This window comes from Oncorhynchus nerka, linkage group LG4, assembly GCF_034236695.1.
Source record: "Oncorhynchus nerka isolate Pitt River linkage group LG4, Oner_Uvic_2.0, whole genome shotgun sequence".
Lineage (NCBI taxonomy): Eukaryota > Metazoa > Chordata > Actinopteri > Salmoniformes > Salmonidae > Oncorhynchus > Oncorhynchus nerka.
The window spans coordinates 335,105-355,115 of NC_088399.1; the positions used below are offsets into that span (position 1 = coordinate 335,105).

General features: G+C 44.0%; 1 protein-coding gene across 2 annotated transcripts; it reads right to left on the bottom strand.

The window, feature by feature from the left end:
• Positions 1-12,234: 12,234 nt before the first annotated feature.
• On the bottom strand, positions 12,235-19,795 carry LOC135571357 (uncharacterized). 2 transcript variants are annotated; one of them, XM_065017141.1, is made up of 7 exons: positions 19,712-19,795; positions 19,299-19,488; positions 19,147-19,183; positions 18,623-18,867; positions 13,775-13,853; positions 13,057-13,176; positions 12,235-12,425 (listed from the first exon to the last, which is right to left on the bottom strand). In XM_065017141.1, the coding sequence occupies exons 2-6, from the start codon at positions 19,457-19,459 to the stop codon at positions 13,111-13,113; spliced, it is 588 nt and encodes a 195-aa protein (XP_064873213.1). In that variant the 5' UTR covers positions 19,460-19,488; positions 19,712-19,795; the 3' UTR covers positions 12,235-12,425; positions 13,057-13,110. The 2 variants fall into 2 exon arrangements, with proteins under 2 accessions (XP_064873213.1, XP_064873212.1); XM_065017140.1 differs by lacking the exon at positions 13,057-13,176.
• Between the last annotated feature and the right edge of the window lie 216 nt (positions 19,796-20,011).

Genomic DNA, 20,011 nt, shown 5'->3' on the forward strand with positions numbered 1-20,011 from the left:
CAATGTAGAATGTTTTAACATTGTAGTAGGAGTTTTTTAATGATGTCACAATGTAGAAGCCTAAACGTTTGCCCCCTTATGAATTGATTTCAACATGATATGGATATTAGCCTTGGGGGAAATCCTGGCGAAAAATCCCGGTTCTGAAATGGAAGAGTACTATTTATGTGATTTAACAAAAATTGACAAACAAAATAAGAGTTCAGATCAAATGTATTTATATAGCCCTTCTTACATCAGCTGATATCTCAAAGTGTTGTTCAGAAACCCAGCCTAAAACCCCAAACAGCAAGCAATGGAGGTGTAGAAGCACAGTGGCTAGGAAAAACTCCCTAGAAAGGCCAAAACCTAAACCTAAGAAGAAACCTAGAGAGGAACCAGGCTAAGAGTGGTGGCCAGTCCTCTTCTGGCTGTGCTGGGTGGAAATCATGACAGAACATGGCCAAGATGTTCAAATGTTCATAAATGACCAGCAATGACCAGAGAGTTGAAAACAGCAGGTCTGGGACAGGTAGGACGTCCGGCGAACAGGTCAGGGTTCCATAGCCACCGGCAGAACAGCTGAAACTGGAGAAGCAGCACGGCCAGGTGGACTGGGGACAGCACGGAGTCATCATGCCAGGTAGTCCTGAGGCATGGTCCTAGGGCTCAGGTCCTCAGAGAGAGAGGGAAAGAAAGACAGAATTAGAGACAGCATACTTAAATTCACACAGGACACCGGATAAGACTGGAGAAGTACTCCAGATATAACAAACTGACCCTAGACCCCCGACACATAAACTACTGCAGCATAAATGCTGGAGGCTGAGACAGGAGGGGTCAGGAGACCGATGATACCCCTGGACAGGGCCAAACAGGCAGAATATAACCCCACCCACTTTGCCAAAGCACAGCCCCCACACCATTAGAGGGATATCTTCAACCACCAACTTACCATCCTGGCCAGGCAGAACCGGCCAGGCAGAGACAGCAAGGGCGGTTCGTTGGTCCAGAGCCTTTCCGTTCGCCTTCATACTCCTGGGCCAGACTACACTCAATCATAGGACCTACTGAAGAGATGAGTCTTCAGTAAAGACTTAAAGGTTGAGACCGAGTCTGCGTCTCACATGAGTAGGCAGGCCATTCCATAAAAATGGAGCTCTATAGGAGAAAGCCCTGCCTCCAGCTGTTTGCTTAGAAATTCTAGGGACAATTAGGAGTTGTGTTACACTTACCACGTTGGCGACCCACTTGAATCAAAATGTAGCTAGCTGTTTTCTACAAATTGTCCTCTAACCAGAATCATAAAACACGGGACGAGATGTTAAAAACTGTCCATTGTGCCAATAGATGGAATGCACTCACATGAGATTTGCCGTGATGTTGACAGAGTGGCATGGGAGGTTTATTTCTTAGACTGGGGTAAGATGTCAATTTTGGGACACATCCTCAGTAGTGTGCCTTCGAATCAGTGGGTGTTTCGGCCTTTAATCACTAAACACCCTCATCAAAGGTGGCCAGCTAAAGGGTAATCAAGCCTTAGCTTGTGTCCCATGCCCAATTAAGATGTCCCACGGGACTATGCAAGGCAGGGGCGTCCTCTTCCCTGAGCCAGCCATACAGCTGACCGCATACCTCATATGCCCTCCTCAAGTTGGAGGGATCTGAATTGGGTTCTCAGGTGGGGGTGGGGGTCATGAAGTTATAGCCCAGCAAGAGTCCTTCCGTTTGATCCAGATCCACTGGCTGCCTCTTTCAGCTGCTTGAGAAACTGCTCTGACGGTCTGCCGCAGAGCCTGTCCATGGATTCCAAGTTCTTTCAGCAACCTGATGATGGAAGAAGCCACGAATCCTCTGCATCCCACTTCAACTGGCCAGACCTTTGCATTCCAGCCACGCTGAGTTGCGTCTGCTGCCAACTCTGTGTAACGAAGTTTCTTACGCTCGTAGGCCTCTTCAACCGAGTTTTCCCACGGGACTGTGAGCTCTATGATGTACACAGCCTTTCGTGAAGGGGACCAGAGTACCATGTCTGGCCTAAGGTTGGTAGAAGCAATCTGGTGGAAAAATGAGTTGCTGGCCAATATCGACAAGCATCTTCCAGTCCCGGGCCATGGCTAGGTGTCCAGTTTCTGGCTTTGTAGGAGGATACTTGGGCCTTTTCTGTCCCTCCCGGATGAATGTTGTTGTTTTGACGGGATTGCTTGTTTTTGGAGGTAATGAATTGGTTGCACTCCTCTTGGTCTCAAGTGCTGCAGCCAGGCTCTTGAGGACCTGATTGTGCCTCCAGGTGTAGCGGCCTTGTGAGAGGCTGGTCTTGCAACCTGTCATTATATGCCTGAGAGTCGCTGGAGCTGGGCAGAGGGGGCAGGTCGAGTCCTCGCCATACCATTGATGTAGATTTTTTGGTGATGGAAGCACATCATAAACAGCTCTTATGATGAAGCTGATGTTGCTTGCCTCCATTTGCCAAAGCTCACTCCAGTTGATCTTTCTCCTCTCCAGGCCTTCCCACCGCGTCCATTGCCCTTGTTTAGCAAGAGAGACAGCCTTTGCACTTCTTGCAGTCTCCTCCTGTCTGCGCACCTCCTCGACCACCAGCTTCCTGCGTTCAGATGTTGTTGCCTTATGGAACGTTGGTTTGCTTGCTGCCAGGCCAAAGCCTCCTCTTCCATGCTGGATATTCCCCACAATGTCTTGGTGTCTCAGGGCTGATGTTGCTTGCTGCACAGCCTTGGATGATGTCCATTTCCGTCCAGTTTGTAGGAGAGGTGCAGCCTTGCTAATGGTCTGGTCTTTGGAGTCCTTCAATGTCATCTGAAGTCTTACTTTAGAGCACTTGTACTCCTCCGTTAGACTTGTAAGAGGTAGTTCAAGGACCCCTTTGCCATACAGGCCGATGTTACTCAGGCATCGTGGGACACCCAGCCATTTCTTCATGTATGAGGTAATGGTTCGCTCCATCTTCTCCACTGTTGTTATTGGGACCTCATAGACGGTGAGTGGCCACATTACCCGGGGAGAAGTCCAAACTGTAGGCACCAAAGCTTGAGCCTCCCAGGCAGTAGGGTCTTGTTGATGTTCTCAAGACCGTCGGCGATGTCCTGCCTTACTTGCTGCACTTGATCTTTATCCCGGAGGCTTTCGTTGTACCATCTACCCAGGCTCTTGATGGGTTGCTCAGACACCGTTGGTATCGGGTCATCTCCAATGCAGAACCTCACATCTTTAAGCTGTCCCTTGACTATGGAGATGCTTCGAGATTTGCTTGGCTTGATTTTCATCCGGGCCCACTTGATGTTATCCTGCAGTTTTGCAAGTAGCCGCCTGGTGCATGCTGCAGTGGTGGTCAGTATAGTCATGTCATCCATGTATGCTCGGATAGGTGGGAGACGGAGCCCTTCCTTAGTTCTCTCACCGCCGACCACCCATCTCGATGCCCTGATGATGACTTCCATGGCCATAGTGAATGCCAGAGGAGAAATTGTACAGCCTGCCATTATGCCTACTTCCAAGCGCTGCCATGTTGTTGTGAAGTCAGGTGTTGTGAAACACAATTGCAGGTCTTGGAAATAGGCCTTTACCAGTGTAGTGATGGGTTCTGGTACGTGGAAAATGTTGAAGGATTCCCAGAGGAGTTCATGGGGAACTGAGCCAAAGGCATTGGCCAGGTCGAGGAAGATGACATAGAGGTCTCTCTTGTCCTTCTTAGCGGTTTGGATCTGGTGCCAAATCATACTAGTATGTTCCAGGCAACCAGAGAAACCAGGAATGCCTGCTTTCTGTACAGATGTATCAATGTACTTGTTCCTTTCCAGATAAGTGGACAGCCTCTGTGCTATTATACTGAAAAAGATCTTCCCTTCGACGTTGAGAAGGGAGATTGGTCGGAATTGACTGATGTCTGTCGCATCCTTCTCTTTCGGGATTAGCACACCACCAGCCCTTCGCCATGCCTTTGGTATTATTTCCTTCTGCCACACTATCCTCATGAGCCTCCAAAGAAAGCGTAGGACATCCGGGGCGTTCTTGTAGAGCTTGTATGGTATTCCATTAGGACCAGGAGCAGAGGCCGCTCTTGCTCTTCGGACAACGTTCTCTACTTCCCTCCATTTTGGAGGGTCAGTGTCCAGATTGAATTCTGGTGGTTGAATAGGTGGGATGTCATGTGGGATGACTATCTGCTCATGCCTTTTCATGTCCTGGTGGACCTTTTCCAGATGTTCTTCCAGTTCAGGCTTTGGAGTTTTTAGGATTCCGCACTTTTCCTTTGCGAAGAGATCTTTGACAAACTTAAAGGGGTTTTTATAGAACCGTGTTCTTGAGTGTACCTTCTTCCTACGAAGTTTCCTTAAGTTTTCCGCTCTTCGCAAGGTTGCCAGCCGACATTTAATGTCTGCTTGGAGTAGCATGAGACCTTCTCTCTCTGCATCAGAGGCCTTCTTCCACTGCTTCCTCAGCTGCCTTCTCTCTCTGACAAGTATCTCGATCTCCTGCTGTCTCCTAGATTTGGCTGGCAGGGGTGGTGTCTTGCCACTTCTCCTTTCGTTTACTCCAAAGCGCTCTTCTCCGTAGTGGTAGATAATGTCTCCCATCCTTTCAAGCTTTTTCTCTGCTGTTCCTACCTGTTGTTCCAAGATTTTTGTCAGGTCGTTGTTGATTGTTTCCCACTCTCTCTTTTCAACAGCTTTGGGCCACTTCACACTTGGTCTGTGCCCTTTGATCTTTTCCTCTTTTAGAGGTCTCTGTGGTTGGGTGAGTTCATCCACCGGCATTTCTGTGCTTGTGTTATCCTCCTCAGTTACAGGGGTGCTGATGCTCTGCGAACTTTGGTTTGCGTCCCGTCGCTGTGCTTCATTCGACTGATTTGACTGGCTGCTTCGTAAGAAGTACTGGTCAATGCGAGGTCCCTGTCTCTGCTCTCCCAAGCACCTTTTCCTCCCTTGATGGATCCTTAACCCCCTTGCCGATGTTACTCTCTCCCAACCACAGCTGCACACCTGAAGTGTGTGTCCTGCTGCTGTTATGGTTGTCTCATGTGCTGTGTTCCTACTCGTAGTCGTTTCCGTTCCTGGGTCCGTAACCGTGTGATCAGTCGTTGAGCCATCTTGCGCCCCAGCTCTCGCAGGCTCTAGGGGTATGTTCCTTTGTTGACTTTCAGTAGCACTTAGCGGGTGTCTCCAACATACTGAAACAGCGTTGGAGACTGCCAACATGGGTAGCTAGCCCATGACAGCCCCAGTGGGGTCTATTCCCTCCGGTCAGCTGTCTCTCCAAGCTGTCACACAGACTTTCCTATGTTGTCAGCTGTCCTTTCACAGCAGTCACTGGACTGGTCCAGATGATCAGAATCATAAAACACGGGACGAGATGTTAAAAACTGTCCATTGTGCCAATAGATGGAATGCACTCACATGAGATTTGCCGTGATGTTGACAGAGTGGCATGGGAGGTTTATTTCTTAGACTGGGGTAAGATGTCAATTTTGGGACACATCCTCAGTAGTGTGCCTTCGAATCAGTGGGTGTTTCGGCCTTTAATCACTAAACACCCTCATCAAAGGTGGCCAGCTAAAGGGTAATCAAGCCTTAGCTTGTGTCCCATGCCCAATTAAGATGTCCCACGGGACTATGCAAGGCAGGGCGTCCTCTTCCCTGAGCCAGCCATACAGCTGACCGCATACCTCATATGCCCTCCTCAAGTTGGAGGGATCTGAATTGGGTTCTCAGGTGGGGGTGGGGGTCATGAAGTTATAGCCCAGCAAGGGTCCTTCCGTTTGATCCAGATCCACTGGCTGCCTCTTTCAGCTGCTTGAGAAACTGCTCTGACGGTCTGCCGCAGAGCCTGTCCATGGATTCCAAGTTCTTTCAGCAACCTGATGATGGAAGAAGCCACGAATCCTCTGCATCCCACTTCAACTGGCCAGACCTTTGCATTCCAGCCACGCTGAGTTGCGTCTGCTGCCAACTCTGTGTAACGAAGTTTCTTACGCTCGTAGGCCTCTTCAACCGAGTTTTCCCACGGGACTGTGAGCTCTATGATGTACACAGCCTTTCGTGAAGGGGACCAGAGTACCATGTCTGGCCTAAGGTTGGTAGAAGCAATCTCTGGTGGAAAAATGAGTTGCTGGCCAATATCGACAAGCATCTTCCAGTCCCGGGCCATGGCTAGGTGTCCAGTTTCTGGCTTTGTAGGAGGATACTTGGGCCTTTTCTGTCCCTCCCGGATGAATGTTGTTGTTTTGACGGGATTGCTTGTTTTTGGAGGTAATGAATTGGTTGCACTCCTCTTGGTCTCAAGTGCTGCAGCCAGGCTCTTGAGGACCTGATTGTGCCTCCAGGTGTAGCGGCCTTGTGAGAGGCTGGTCTTGCAACCTGTCATTATATGCCTGAGAGTCGCTGGAGCTGGGCAGAGGGGGCAGGTCGAGTCCTCGCCATACCATTGATGTAGATTTTTTGGTGATGGAAGCACATCATAAACAGCTCTTATGATGAAGCTGATGTTGCTTGCCTCCATTTGCCAAAGCTCACTCCAGTTGATCTTTCTCCTCTCCAGGCCTTCCCACCGCGTCCATTGCCCTTGTTTAGCAAGAGAGACAGCCTTTGCACTTCTTGCAGTCTCCTCCTGTCTGCGCACCTCCTCGACCACCAGCTTCCTGCGTTCAGATGTTGTTGCCTTATGGAACGTTGGTTTGCTTGCTGCCAGGCCAAAGCCTCCTCTTCCATGCTGGATATTCCCCACAATGTCTTGGTGTCTCAGGGCTGATGTTGCTTGCTGCACAGCCTTGGATGATGTCCATTTCCGTCCAGTTTGTAGGAGAGGTGCAGCCTTGCTAATGGTCTGGTCTTTGGAGTCCTTCAATGTCATCTGAAGTCTTACTTTAGAGCACTTGTACTCCTCCATTAGACTTGTAAGAGGTAGTTCAAGGACCCCTTTGCCATACAGGCCGATGTTACTCAGGCATCGTGGGACACCCAGCCATTTCTTCACGTATGAGGTAATGGTTCGCTCCATCTTCTCCACTGTTGTTATTGGGACCTCATAGACGGTGAGTGGGATGTACACATTACTCCCAGATTCCGTGTGGTTTTTGAGCTGTTAGTTTTAACAGGATGTGCAACATAATCTCCCTCCTCTTGCACAAATGATTTTAGCATGATATCGATGAGTGATGACAAATAAGTGTTGCATTCCCTACATTTAAATGCATCACTCCAACTGCAGCTGACTGTCTTCTGTAGGTTGTCCTCTAACCAGTGAGGTAAAATATATCTCCCATTTCCATGTTTTTTTGTTGTCAGTTTCAACAGCACTACAAACTAATTTCCCCCCTAATCAATATCAGTATTTTATTGTTACTTGTCAAAACAAGAGCGTTTGTTGCTTGTGCAGTTTATAAAGAGCTTCTTTTAAAAAATACAAGTAATGTGATTATTGTGACAGATGTTTGTGTATATAACACATGTTAGGTTTTCAATTTATCCCAAACTGTTTCTGCATATTGGTTATTGATTTGGACACGTTAAAACTGTGTTTTGACATTGGGCTATCCCACCAAGCAAATTGACGTCATTGAAAAGACATTGAAAATATGACTATGCAATCAAATATTTCATATTTACATTTCATGTAACATTTGGTAGTGATATTTATTCATGCTACCAACTGACAATTTTTTGGTACAATTATGTTGACATTGTTGCCCTGTTTTTAGAATATCAGGGTTAATTCTCACATGTGCCAAACCAAATGTACTAGAGCATGATATTGGGGACTGGGCCCCGATACAAGAACATGCCTATCGAGTGAACCCTGAAAAGAGAGAGAAGCTCTGCAGTGAGGTGGAAAGTTACTACGGATATCGCAGGAGTTTCCTCTTGAAATCAGACATGTCCGTGGTAAGGAAAACTTGGTTGCTGATTATCTCTGGGGTGGGCAGTCAAAAGATTTGTGTTTAGCCAGTGTGTTACCATGATCACAATTTATTTTGAGTTTTGTCTCTTCTTTTTTCCCGTATTGAAACTGCACTGTTAGTTAGGGGCTCGTAAGGAAGCTTTTCACTGTTGTATGTGACTAATACAATTTGATTTGAGTTTTGTTTGGGCTCGTTCCAAGGGGACGAGCGTTCTAGAAGCTAGTGAGTTTTAGGATTCTATAGAAAGAAAAATGAGAAAAAAATAATATGATTGTTTATTATTATTTAGGAATAGGTGTTTTTTCTTGTTTATATTGGTGAAGGTGAAGCATTGTAGTTGATTATAATGTGAAATGGAAGTTGTTTTCTGTTGGTGGTGAGCAAACTTGTCCATATTTATTCATGCAACCAACTGACAAATGAAGGGGGAAGGTGTTACAGGCTTTGGTTTTTCCATTTATGTTTTGAGGTTGGACTTTAGCACATGAAGCTCGTTAGCACGTGTAGCTCATTAGCACTGATTGGTGTCACCTCGTTAGTCAGTATGTGTTACACCTGTGCTGGCTTGTCCATCTCGTTAGTGGGAAGGTGTTTTACCTGAGCTGGTCCAGGTTCTATTTAAGAGTGTCTGGCTAGATGTGGAGAGTCAACCTTTAGTTGCTCCACCTTTTTGGTTTACTTCCTGTCTTTAAGTTTGTTGTGGGTTTTTCTTTTGTTTCCCTCTTCTTGGGCAGATTTAGTGGGTCTCATGGTGGGTGTCTTTCATGTCCCAGTTGTTGTTACTCGTCAACTTCCAGTGGACACCCCCATAGTGTCTTTCAGAGCCCCTCCTAAAAAACAAGCTAATATTTTGGGTTGGATATTGCATCCAATTAATATTTCAATCAATGGAATTTCCTTAATGTTCATTAGTCTTTCAGTTGTTAATCTTCTGTTTGTTGTGTACTAAATATTTTTGTTTTTTTCCCTGTGAAGCCATTGTGTTGCATCCATGTCTGAAATGTGCTGTATAAATAAAGCTTGATTTGATTTCAACAAATGAACCCAACGACTGACCAATCAACAGACTCTTGGTCCCTCTTAGTATGAAAAACAGTATCAATCCCACTTTTCCAGCCTGCTGAAGGCGTGGTGGAGTGGTAAACACCACCCCCAGCTCTACCAAGGGATTGAGGTGACCTCCCACAGCTCTGCTTATGTCATGCTCTGTGGCCCTGCCGTTCCATTTCTTGACTGTACCTGCAACACAGAAATAAACATATTTAGTCATATTATATAAAACATAAGTAATGGATATGGAGCGTCTATGGCCTCAGTTACACCTGGCACCTAAATGTGACTTCTGTCATCTGATCACTCCAAACTGCATTAGGTTCAGATCTACCAGGATGGGCCTTTGACAGTCTGGACGCAGTCAGGCCACTGAATATAAATAAGCAATGTAAAGAGGTGAGGTGAATGAGTGGGGAAAAGTACATTCTACACAAATGAAATGTGTGTTCTCCGTAATAGCAAAGAACAAATGTGTGCCTGAGGGGAATTAACTTTCATACAGCCAAAAGGGGTGAGAAATTACACCAATATCAGTGGACAATTGGCACTAATGTAAATAAACATAGATGATGGAACATACTCCCTTATGCTGACGTGATGAACCACTAAGGGGACATAAATATTTACCATCTAAACCATGTGTGACCTCTCACCTCTCTGGCTATAGAAGTGTTCTTCCTAACCAGTCCCTCAACAGCTCTCTGACTGAGCTCCATCCTCACTGGGTCTTCAGAGGAGAGGAAGGCTGAGGAAGGTTGGAAGGATAAATGGATCAGTCAGTAAATAAAGTGTAGAGCTGCTGTCTGACAAAACCACTATTTTAGTAGTTCATTAAAGTAAATAAGGCTTTATGACTGCTGAATATGAACTATCAATCACTTAGATTGTGTATTTTCAGGTAGCTATACATCCCTGGCACTTCCCTAGCCCATTGAAGTTGACATTTAAAATGGTTAAGTTAGGTAGGGATGTCCCAAGAATCCCAGATAGCATTGACCATTGTACATTTCTATAATAACAGCTGGGGTTTACTTTCTCACTATTAGATAATGTAATACAATCTTTAAACCCATCAGAAGTAGTGCTTACCTCCCTGAAAATATTGGTCCATGTTATTTATGGCTGCATTGTCCCAATGTTGACCACTTGTTCCAACTTGTGATGAGAAGGTCTTGATGAAACGATCAAGTCCACATTTTGTTAGACATTTCAGAGATAGCATTAACAATTGTACATGAGACAGTGCTTCCAGATATTGAGGTATCTTCCTTCTGAGGTATGTAAAACAAATCTGGTGTGTGAGTACGCACATGAAAGGTATCCATGATTCTAGATTAAGCCAATCAGGTATGTGATTACCATCCTATGGGTCAGCAATGGAATGATTGCTACACAGCTTTCAGGCGACTTTATGTCTTGGGCCTGGATGAATCATTGAAATACAAGTAATATTGTGAATTTGTGATGAATAATTGCCATTGTAATTTGGAATATTCCATCAAAGTTATTTGTTTTGACAGTCAAAACAACTAACTCTTACGATTAATCACTTGACTGGAGTAACTTGAGTTCGGAACTAAAACATTAAGAGTAGGCTATAGCTTGACACATATCCTTACCTTGGACAAGCGTATCCAAAAGGCCTGTCCAGTCGTGCGTGAAGATACCTTTAGGCAGATAAAAGCGCGGTACGGGTTGAGACACGCTCAGTAATGTGAATCTGTAACACTGATATAAAAGCACGTTTTCATTTATAATTTACACTGTAGAATGACCTGCAAGTCAATCAGAATCTAGTTTTAAACAATACCGTGGGTTCCATGGAACGTCACAAACATATTAGGCCACTTGCGTCACAGATTACAGTCACTGAACATGGGTTTAATAGCTATATTGGCTATATGTACAGTATATGCACATCGTATTGAATTGAGAATACATTTACTGCATCACTGTAATTATGTAGCCTAATCCTATGGGGATCATATGTGAAATGTCAGAATCATGGCACATGAAAACATAATGAAATTGACTGCAGATTATAAAATTCACTGTGACACAATATCCATGTAATTCCAATTAAATTACGTTGAACCAACGTGGAATAAACATTGAATTGATGTATGTGCCCAGTGGGAAGTGATCAATTCGAAATGATTGAATACATACAGTATTACAAAGAAAGAGATACAAAAATTGCTTAGAAAAGCTTGAAAAAGTCTCATTTCCCCGGGCCACTCAAAAGTCAAATGTATGTACGCATTACTGTACATCGCTTTGGATGAAAGCGTCTGCTTTCAAATCCCTGACTCTCACACATATTTACAATCTCGCAATGTTTCTTTCTGGCGCTTTCACATTTGCGGGAATTTGTGAAGTAAATGATGTGCAGGAGAGCTCCATGAAATCAGTGACATGGTCAAGATGGCGACATGAAAAGGTGGAACATTTCTAGCTGAGGAACAATTTTAGGGTTTTCTGATAAAGTTTATAGTTTTAGACTGCAGTTGGAATTTGTTTTTCGTTTTCACAAAAAATGATATCTAACCATACAATGAATAATTTTGTAATTTATCAAACCATTGTCATATTTTTGATGATTTCCAAAGAACAAGCTAGCTATCGAAAAGTGTCAGCGTGTGCCGTTAACGTCTTCATAGCTAGTAGCATGTAATCAGGACCAAACTGTTGCTGAGATAATGGATGTTGAAACTTCCAAGGAGAAAAGAGGCATTGTTGAAACTCACTCATATTCTTGCAGTGTAAAAAAGGGGGGTGAATGCGATTCATACCCGAATACCCCAACCAAGGAGCAACTTCCAAAGAAGCTGAGAAGTGAACCATCAATGAGCCATATTCCTTGGGTTATTCGTGGGTGATTGTCTATGTGATGTTGCATGTTTACACTCAATTAGTATTTGGTAGCATGTAAACTTCTGACCCACTGGGAATGTGATGAAAGAAATAAAAGCTGAAATAAATCATTCTCTCTACTATTATTCTGACATTTCACATTCTTAAAATGAAGTGATGATTCTAACTGACCTAAGAGGGATTTTTACTAGGATTAAATGTCAGGAATTGTGAAAAACTTAGTTTAAATGTATTTGGCTAAGGTGTATGTAAACATCAGACTTCAACTGTACCTAGAAGTGCACACTATTCTTATTCTTTTGTAATGTATCTTAAAAGTATAGTCAACTATACAACTTCTACTACTACACTTTATATCATCCAATAATATATAATGAAAAATGAAAAACACTCAACATGAAACATTAATGCAATTATGTTCATTTCAAATATTTATTTTGAAATATAGATTAGGTGCTCTTCTTTTTATAGCAGGAAGTAAAGGGACTGGACAAGGCTTTGCCTATAGCTGAAAACATCCTGGAAATGAGCGAACGCTTCCTTGGTTTCTTCTTGGTGGAGCATACACTCTCTGTTCGGCAGGATTCTTGATCATTGACAATTTCTGGAAAAAAAATGTAAACATAACATTTTCTTTTACTGACCCTAGTTAGTGTGAAGAATTAGTATTGCATTATTATTATTTAAATTGTAATATTCTACATCATTTACAAATGTAGGGCGGCAGGTAGCCTAGCAGTCTCAATCCGCCTATTTAACGCAGAAGTGTTACATAGGCCCCCCAAGGGCTTAGACTGTTTAGTGCCAAAAAGTGGATAAAAACATGCAAAAAATATATATACATATAAATATATTCGTCAACTTCTATCTCTCAGATTTAGGACAGACACTTCAGTTCCATGTAGTGAATCTGTTATTCAATGTGTTTGTATGGGCAAATAGCAGTAAGGCCGATACAAACCCCTCGGCCTAAACAGGGCTTAGACTCTTGTGGGTTAAAAAGCATGATCATTACAAAGGTGCAACTCGTGCTGGGGACAATAAAAGGCCACGCTAAAATGTGCAGTTTTGTCACACCACACAATGCCACAGATGTCTCTGAGACAGAGACTGAGAAAAATAGAAGCAAGGATAAACGCTGGTTGACTAGTTTTGAGGGAGCGTGCAATTGGCATGCTGACTGCAGGAATGTCCACCAGAGCTGTGGCCGGAGAATTGAATGTTTATTTCCTTACCATAAGCCGCCTTCAATGTCGTTTTAGAATATTTGGCGGTATGTCCAACCGGCCTCACAACCACAGACCACGTATATGGCGTCGTGTTGGCTGTAGGGTTATGGTGTGGGCAGGCATAAGCTACGGACAACGAACACAATTGCATTTTATCAATGGCAATTTGAATGCACAGAGATACTGTCACGAGATCCTTAGGCCCATTGTCGTGCCATTCATCCACCGCCATCACCTCATGTTTCAGCATGATAATGCATGGCCCCATGTCGAAAGGCCTGCATACTCACCAGACATGTCACCCATTTAGCATGTTTGTGATGCTCTGGATTGATGTGTACAACAGCGTGTTCCAGTTCCCACCAATATTCAACAACTTTGCACAGCTATTGAAGAGGAGTGGGACAACATTCCATAGGCCACAATCCACAGCCTGATCAACTCTACGCGAAGGAGAAGTGTCACGCTGCATGAGGCAAATGGTGGTCATACCAGACACCGACTGGTTTTCTGATCCACGCCCCCTACCTTTTCTTTAAGGTAACTGTGACGAACAGATGCATATCTGTATTCCCAGTCATGTGAAATCCATAGATAAGGGGCTAACGAACGCATTTCAATTGACTGATTTCCATATATGAATTGTAACTCAATAAGATCTTTGAAATTGTTGCATGTTGCGTTTATATTTTGGTTCAGTACACATTTGAGTGTATTGACTTACCTGTTTCACTACCGGCAGGGGTCTGGTTCTGGGAAGGTGTTGGAGTGCAGTGGTTCTTCTTGTTGACCTTCTTTGTACACTGGGTAACAGACAGTCATTTCAGCAGTAGGAGAAATTGCACACAAAAGGTATCAGTGTTTACCATCATACTGTATGTAATGAATACAAATCATCTTTATAATTTGTATTTTGATGACATATGTACCTTTGGGTGGAGTCCACAGAGAGCGCTGAATCTTCCTCTCTTCTTTTCCTTTCTACCAGTTGTTGGAAGCCCATAATTACCTACCTCGTCACTGCCAAGGTCATTGTGTGATGACAACTGGGTATTGGAGGGAGGTGAAGAGCTAGCCTCATTGCATTTAGTTAGTAGTTCCCTAGTTAATGATTTGACCAGGGCATCGTCAAATGCATAATCCGTTGACTTCATTGCAACCTGGAGCATCTTCTCTGACCCGAATTCTTGAAGAAGCCCCTTGTAGACAGCCTTGAAAATCTTTTTGATTTTCAGATTCTGGGGTAGGCTTGAGTTGGTTCAAGGCCTGAGGTGCCACAGAACTCAGACAGAATCCTCTTTGTGAGAACTCTTGATGTTTCACCAATGTCAGAGGATTCCAGTAATGTGATAGGGGTGATCATTGACAGCAGTCTAACAATCAGTAAAAGTACCAAAGAGGTGTAGTCATTGCTAGTGGAGTCAAATGATGCATGTGTATCAGAGTCCATGGCTGATGGAGTTGATGGATGCACAGAGACACTAGACATCTCCAGATCTTTGTTGTCCATCTTGGATTCCACCTCTCCTAAAACTTGATAATCCACAGTTCCACCGTTGTGTGTGCTGTTGCCAGACAGAGAGGGTCTAGGCAATGATTTGGCACTAGACTGACGGCTAGTGGTCATGAGAGCCGGTCTGTCAGAGTCAAGTGTTCCAGCATCAGTTGGGGACAACCCATTGATTATGTTCATCAACTCTGATAATTCTTCTGATGAATTGGAGGCCACAGAACAGGTATACATGACCTGATTGACCATTATATTGGTGAAAAGGCTCTCTGTGTCACAGTAAACCTGTGAGGAACTAATGGAGATGGCAGAAGAGCTCGGGATAAGCTGACTTGTTTCCTGCAGAGAACCATCAGAGATGATAGTTTGGCAGAAATCTGATCCTTGTGATGGTGGAGGAAGCCAGAAGACAATCTGCTGTAGCAGACGTTTTATTGACTCCGTAGCAAAGGAATACACAAGGTCAGATGGAAACTCCCTGGATTCTTCAGAAGCATTCAATTCTGTCTTCAGCTTCAAAAGAATAGAGTCAGACACGCTCTTGCCAGCTGGCACAAAAGAGCCTGGGGGTGTTGTGACTTTTTATGAGCTCATAAACTTTGTCAGTGAGCTCATGTGAGAAGTTCTGAAGACCGTCCCTGGGGCTGAGTCTCGCAAGTCTTCTTGTAAAAGAAGTGACATCATCTGCAGTGGCTATGTGTTCCGTATCTTCTCTTGGAATGACCTCCATAACAGTGTCAACTATGGCAGAGATGGTTTGCCTTGTGTAATTTGTTGACCCTTGTGAATGAGTTGAGGAGTCACTCATATCAATGACCGAACTCCTAATGATAGGACAATAGATTTCAACAGGCCACTCATTGGGGACTGGAGTGCCTGGAAGAGAATTTGTAAAATCACTCTGGGACCCTCTGGTCATGGCAGAGGTGATGGAAAGGGAGGACTTTGAGGAGGATGGCCGGTGTATCTCGTGTCCATCAGTTCTCACCATGTCAACATCCTCCAACATGGAGCCCACGATGGAACGAGTCAAGAGGCCTTTCTCTGAGGTGCTCATCCTCTCTGACATAGACACTCTCCTCTGGATTGTCATCAAAGTCTGACTAATTAAGGCTTTGGAATAATTTACCATGCTGGTCTGGCTGCCTTCATGTTCACTGTAAGTCATTTGTGTAGAAGTAGCTGTTCTGCATATGGATTCGGCATGTTTGGGGGCCTCAACCACATTGTCTAGGAGTACCGGTTGTTGCTGGGCAAAAAAATCCTTGACCTTGATGAACACATTGTTGAACAGGTTAACAGTGCCTGGCCAAATGATCTTTCCTTTCACATTGACCCCGTTGTGAACACTGACAGGAAGGGTTGAAGCTGACAGGGATCTCTCTAACTGGCCAGACACTGAAGCATCAGACATTTTAGTCATCTGGGTGAAGCTATTAAGGTCTTTAGTGATGCTTATGACGATGTTGGATGCTGCAGAATTGGTGTGTAGAGAAGAGGTGAACAAAGGTGGAGTTCCACGGTTCTGAAGGATTTTGAAATCTCTATCATCACCATCATTACTGGACTCTGCACTTCTACCATCAAGGCTGGTATTTACAATGCCAATCAACCCTGATTGGAGGATCCCAGCAGCCAAATGTGAGGCTTTAGTTTGAAACTCATCAGTACATAGTTTGTCAAAGGCTGTGGATTTAAGACTTCTAGAGGATGCTTCCTCTTCATCATTGTTGATCTCACCATGCAAATTGTCCTGTGTATTGACAGCATAGTCATCAACAGATAAATATGATTTAGAGGCGGCAAGGACGTCAATCTGAGAAACAACGGCATCCAAAAGCTTGGACATGTCTTCTGTATCTCCTTTTAGGCTAGAGAGGCATTTCTCCATGGATTCCTCAGAGTGATACACAGTGAGGATCTGACTAATGACCTCCTTGGTACAGGTTTGAAGGTCCGCTTGGATTTCAGGAGAATCACTATTACAAGTCACCTGAGAATCTAAACTTTCACTAGGAGCCTGTTTGAGAGTCTCATCATGTATTGGTGTAACACCATCGATGACCTTTACAGAGTCTTGGCAGGGAGTGAGAAACCGCCTCAGCATTTCTCGAAATCTATGATATATAATACGAGCAGCAGAAAGGGTGCTCACTTTTGAAATTCTGAGAATTTCAGATTCATGTGCCTGCATGGACTGAACAATAGTCTCCACATCTGTTACAAAAGTGTCCAGTAATTTAGATGCTTCAGAGTCTCCCAGTAAGCTGTTTGTAAAAGGGTTGACAGATCTCAGAGCTTCACTCACTGCCTTTCTAGCCTTTGTCTGGAAAGACACACTGGAGAGTTTCTTTATATTTATAACTGGAAGACTCTGGGTAGATTCACTGTTGGTGGTGCTGTCCTGCATACCAAGTGGAAAAGTGAGATGGGAGAGACATTGTTCACTGTCTAACAACTCAGATGGTGAGGCGGAACAAGAACTGGTGAAATCATTCAAGTCAGACATGATGCCATCCACAAATAGAATGGCCTCCAGAGACTCTTCAGATTCACACTCTCCAACAGAAGATGAGAACTTCTCCATCAACTCAGTCTTATACAAGACTAGAACCTGGCTGGCAATCGCTTTTGTGGTGTCAAGGAGGACTTGGTCTTGCAAATACTTTTTGAGAGCCAAGAAAGGTTTTGGGGTCTCACTTTGTCCTTTTTGTTCATTCATAGATGAGGGGGTTATTAAAAGTGGTTTACAAGAAATGGAGTCGGATGTGTCAGCCTCACCATTACTGGAATGACCGACGGCCAGGCACAAAGTTGGAACCATTGTGAAATAATCTTTTGTGCTCTCCACAAATGTACTTGCGAGATCCCCTTTTTCTGGACAGGTAAGAATCCTCTTCAGCGTATTTTTCATGTCGTAGTAACAGCCAACAGTGTAAGACCAGATCTTACTCTGATGGTTTTCAAGAAGGATCTGCTCACTCTGTTCAGGAGAGCAGGATGCCCTGATGAACTGGGTAAGATTGTCCATGTCTGAAACAAAGGTACTTACCAACTCAGAGGCCTCAGGCTCAATCATAAGGTCTCTGATCTCACCAATCCTAGGAGTTGGACTAGATGATGTAGTGCCAGAACAACATGATGTACAACCCCTGACTCTTTTAACAATCTCCCGGATCGATTCAGTGGCCTTGGTCTGAAACTCCTCAGTGAGTAGTCTGTCCATACTTTGTGTTGACAGACGAAGACTAGATTTGGCACCTTTGATATTGAGGTTGCTCTCTCCTTGTTTTAGCATCTCCTCAGGACTTTTACAAGCTTCAAGCATCTTCATATGGTCAGCAACAACACAAAGCAGTTCCCTCTTGTCGGGATCATTTTCCTCCTTATTGCTGAAGTTCAAAACAGTGCCACTGAGGGCTGTCATGACCTGTCCTGTTAAATGTGTCATATCCACCTCAACTCCATCCTCTCTGAGAACAACACTCTGCTCAACACTCTTCCCATTAATGTACATCTGAAGTATGTTGGAAACGCCAGACACCATCTCCTCAACCACCTTGGTGCTGGAGACACCACCACTGGCAAAAATGACAGGGGACATTCGCCCAGAGACGGGAGTTTGGATGGCCACAGAGATTATGGAATTGACCTTCTTTGACACTTCTCCAACAATAACCCGGGATAGACTTTGAGTGTCTACCTGGCCCTCTCTTTGGATACAGAGGACATTGTTCAGCGACTCTTTGAAGGAATCCTGGACACCAGTGAGGAGACTGTCCTCAGTGATCCCAAAAAAGTCACTGAGTGGCTCAGATGATATCGACTCACCATCTCCCTGAGTATTTGGCAACACTGTCTGAGACCTTTGAGAATACAAAGCAAACAATACAGCATTCCATATTCAATAGTAGACACGGTAGTGACATTAATGCATAATTCAATAATCAGTTAAACTGGTCATGAAGAGTAAACTGTTATACAGATAACAAAACATATTTTCACAAAATGGGTTCTGAATATTTAGGTGAAACCGGTTTCTTTAGGAATGACTGAACATACCCATTACGAGAGGAGCTTGATTTGGCCGTGCAAGACCTTGAGGATTTGCTGCTGCCTCTCTTGCGAACCTTCAGGTTTGTGCTAGAGGATCTCTCTGATTCTGTCAGAGACTTGCCGGATACTGGAGACACATGGCTGTATATCCGTACAAAACGGAAAATTGCAGGGATGATGACCTCCAGGATGGCCTCAGATACAAACCGCACAATCTCCAGGCACATCTCTGCAAGCAATGCCCTCATCACCTGTAGGACCGAAACAGTGTAGGTAGATTACTCATAGCCGGGCTCTGAAACCAAGCTCCTCGAAGAAATACCAACAATCTCACATATGTTCATGAGAATCATGAAAGTGGCATACATTGGAAAGCATGAAAAGCAGTAGGCTACTAAAAAGCTATTTGAATGTAACTGTTTGTGATAATGTGGATGATACTGTAGATAGATAAAAGGTTTGTATCTAATTGTCTTGAAACATCTATTAATATATCTATGAATCATTGTCAGGGTTATTAAGGGACTTACAGGGTCCATCCTGCCAATGCTTAACTGCCTCCATTGCCTATAGGAGATAATTAGATGTTTTTAGCACCAAAAAGCACACCAACACACATACAATTTATAAAATCCTCCAGATGACATTGCATTCAAATACTACAATAGAAGTTTGGACATACTCCTCAGTAAGTTTTTCCAGAAAACGGATGATAATCGGGTTGAAAGCATCCGGATCGATTGGCGGGAGGTCAAGAGCCCTGGTCTGACAGGCCCTGGAGACACACTCATTTAGGATCTTTTCATTAGATTGTCCCTGGTGAGATGTCCCCTGAACTGTCATCCCAGAAAATTCCACAGATGTAGAGGGACCTGTGTCCAAAGCAGCATTCACCAAGGTAAAGAAGTCAGAAAACATGTAACCTTCTGAGGCAAGTATGTATTAGCTAATTTTGTGTACTTTGTGAAGTTAAGTACCCAAGAAAGTATAACATGTGCACTCTGCTATTAGTCCTCTGCTCAATAGATGTCCATACTAAATTACATTAACATGCAAAAGGATTACATTCAGTGAAATTAGAGTTTAATTTATGACCTGCATCTGTATCAGTGATCTGCTCCACTTTGTTTCTCTTGGTCCTCTTGGTCTAAAAAGACAATACAGTCAATGATATACACGTAGATACTGTATGAAGCCATTCCAATACAGCCCTTTGAGTAGAGCAAGGGTAAGACTGATTGTAGGGCTGTCCCCAACAAAAAAATATCTTTGTCGACCGAGAGTCATCCTGTTCTAATGTATTTTTCCATATCAGACACACCCTATGTGTTTGAATACAATCACCTACATAGGCACTGAGCTTGTCTGATGCTTTGAGCACACTGTTTGATTAAA

Bases quoted from the DNA above. Each gene is read 5' to 3' on its own strand.
- LOC135571357 (XM_065017140.1), bottom strand. From the start codon at position 19,459: ATGACAGTTCAGGGGACATCTCACCAGGGACAATCTAATGAAAAGATC. The intron at 19,184-19,298 runs GTATGTCCAAAC...TATCTCCTATAG, and splicing joins CTGGAAAAACTTACTGAGGA to GCAATGGAGGCAGTTAAGCA. The intron at 18,868-19,146 runs GTAAGTCCCTTA...TCGGTCCTACAG, and splicing joins GCATTGGCAGGATGGACCCT to GTGATGAGGGCATTGCTTGC.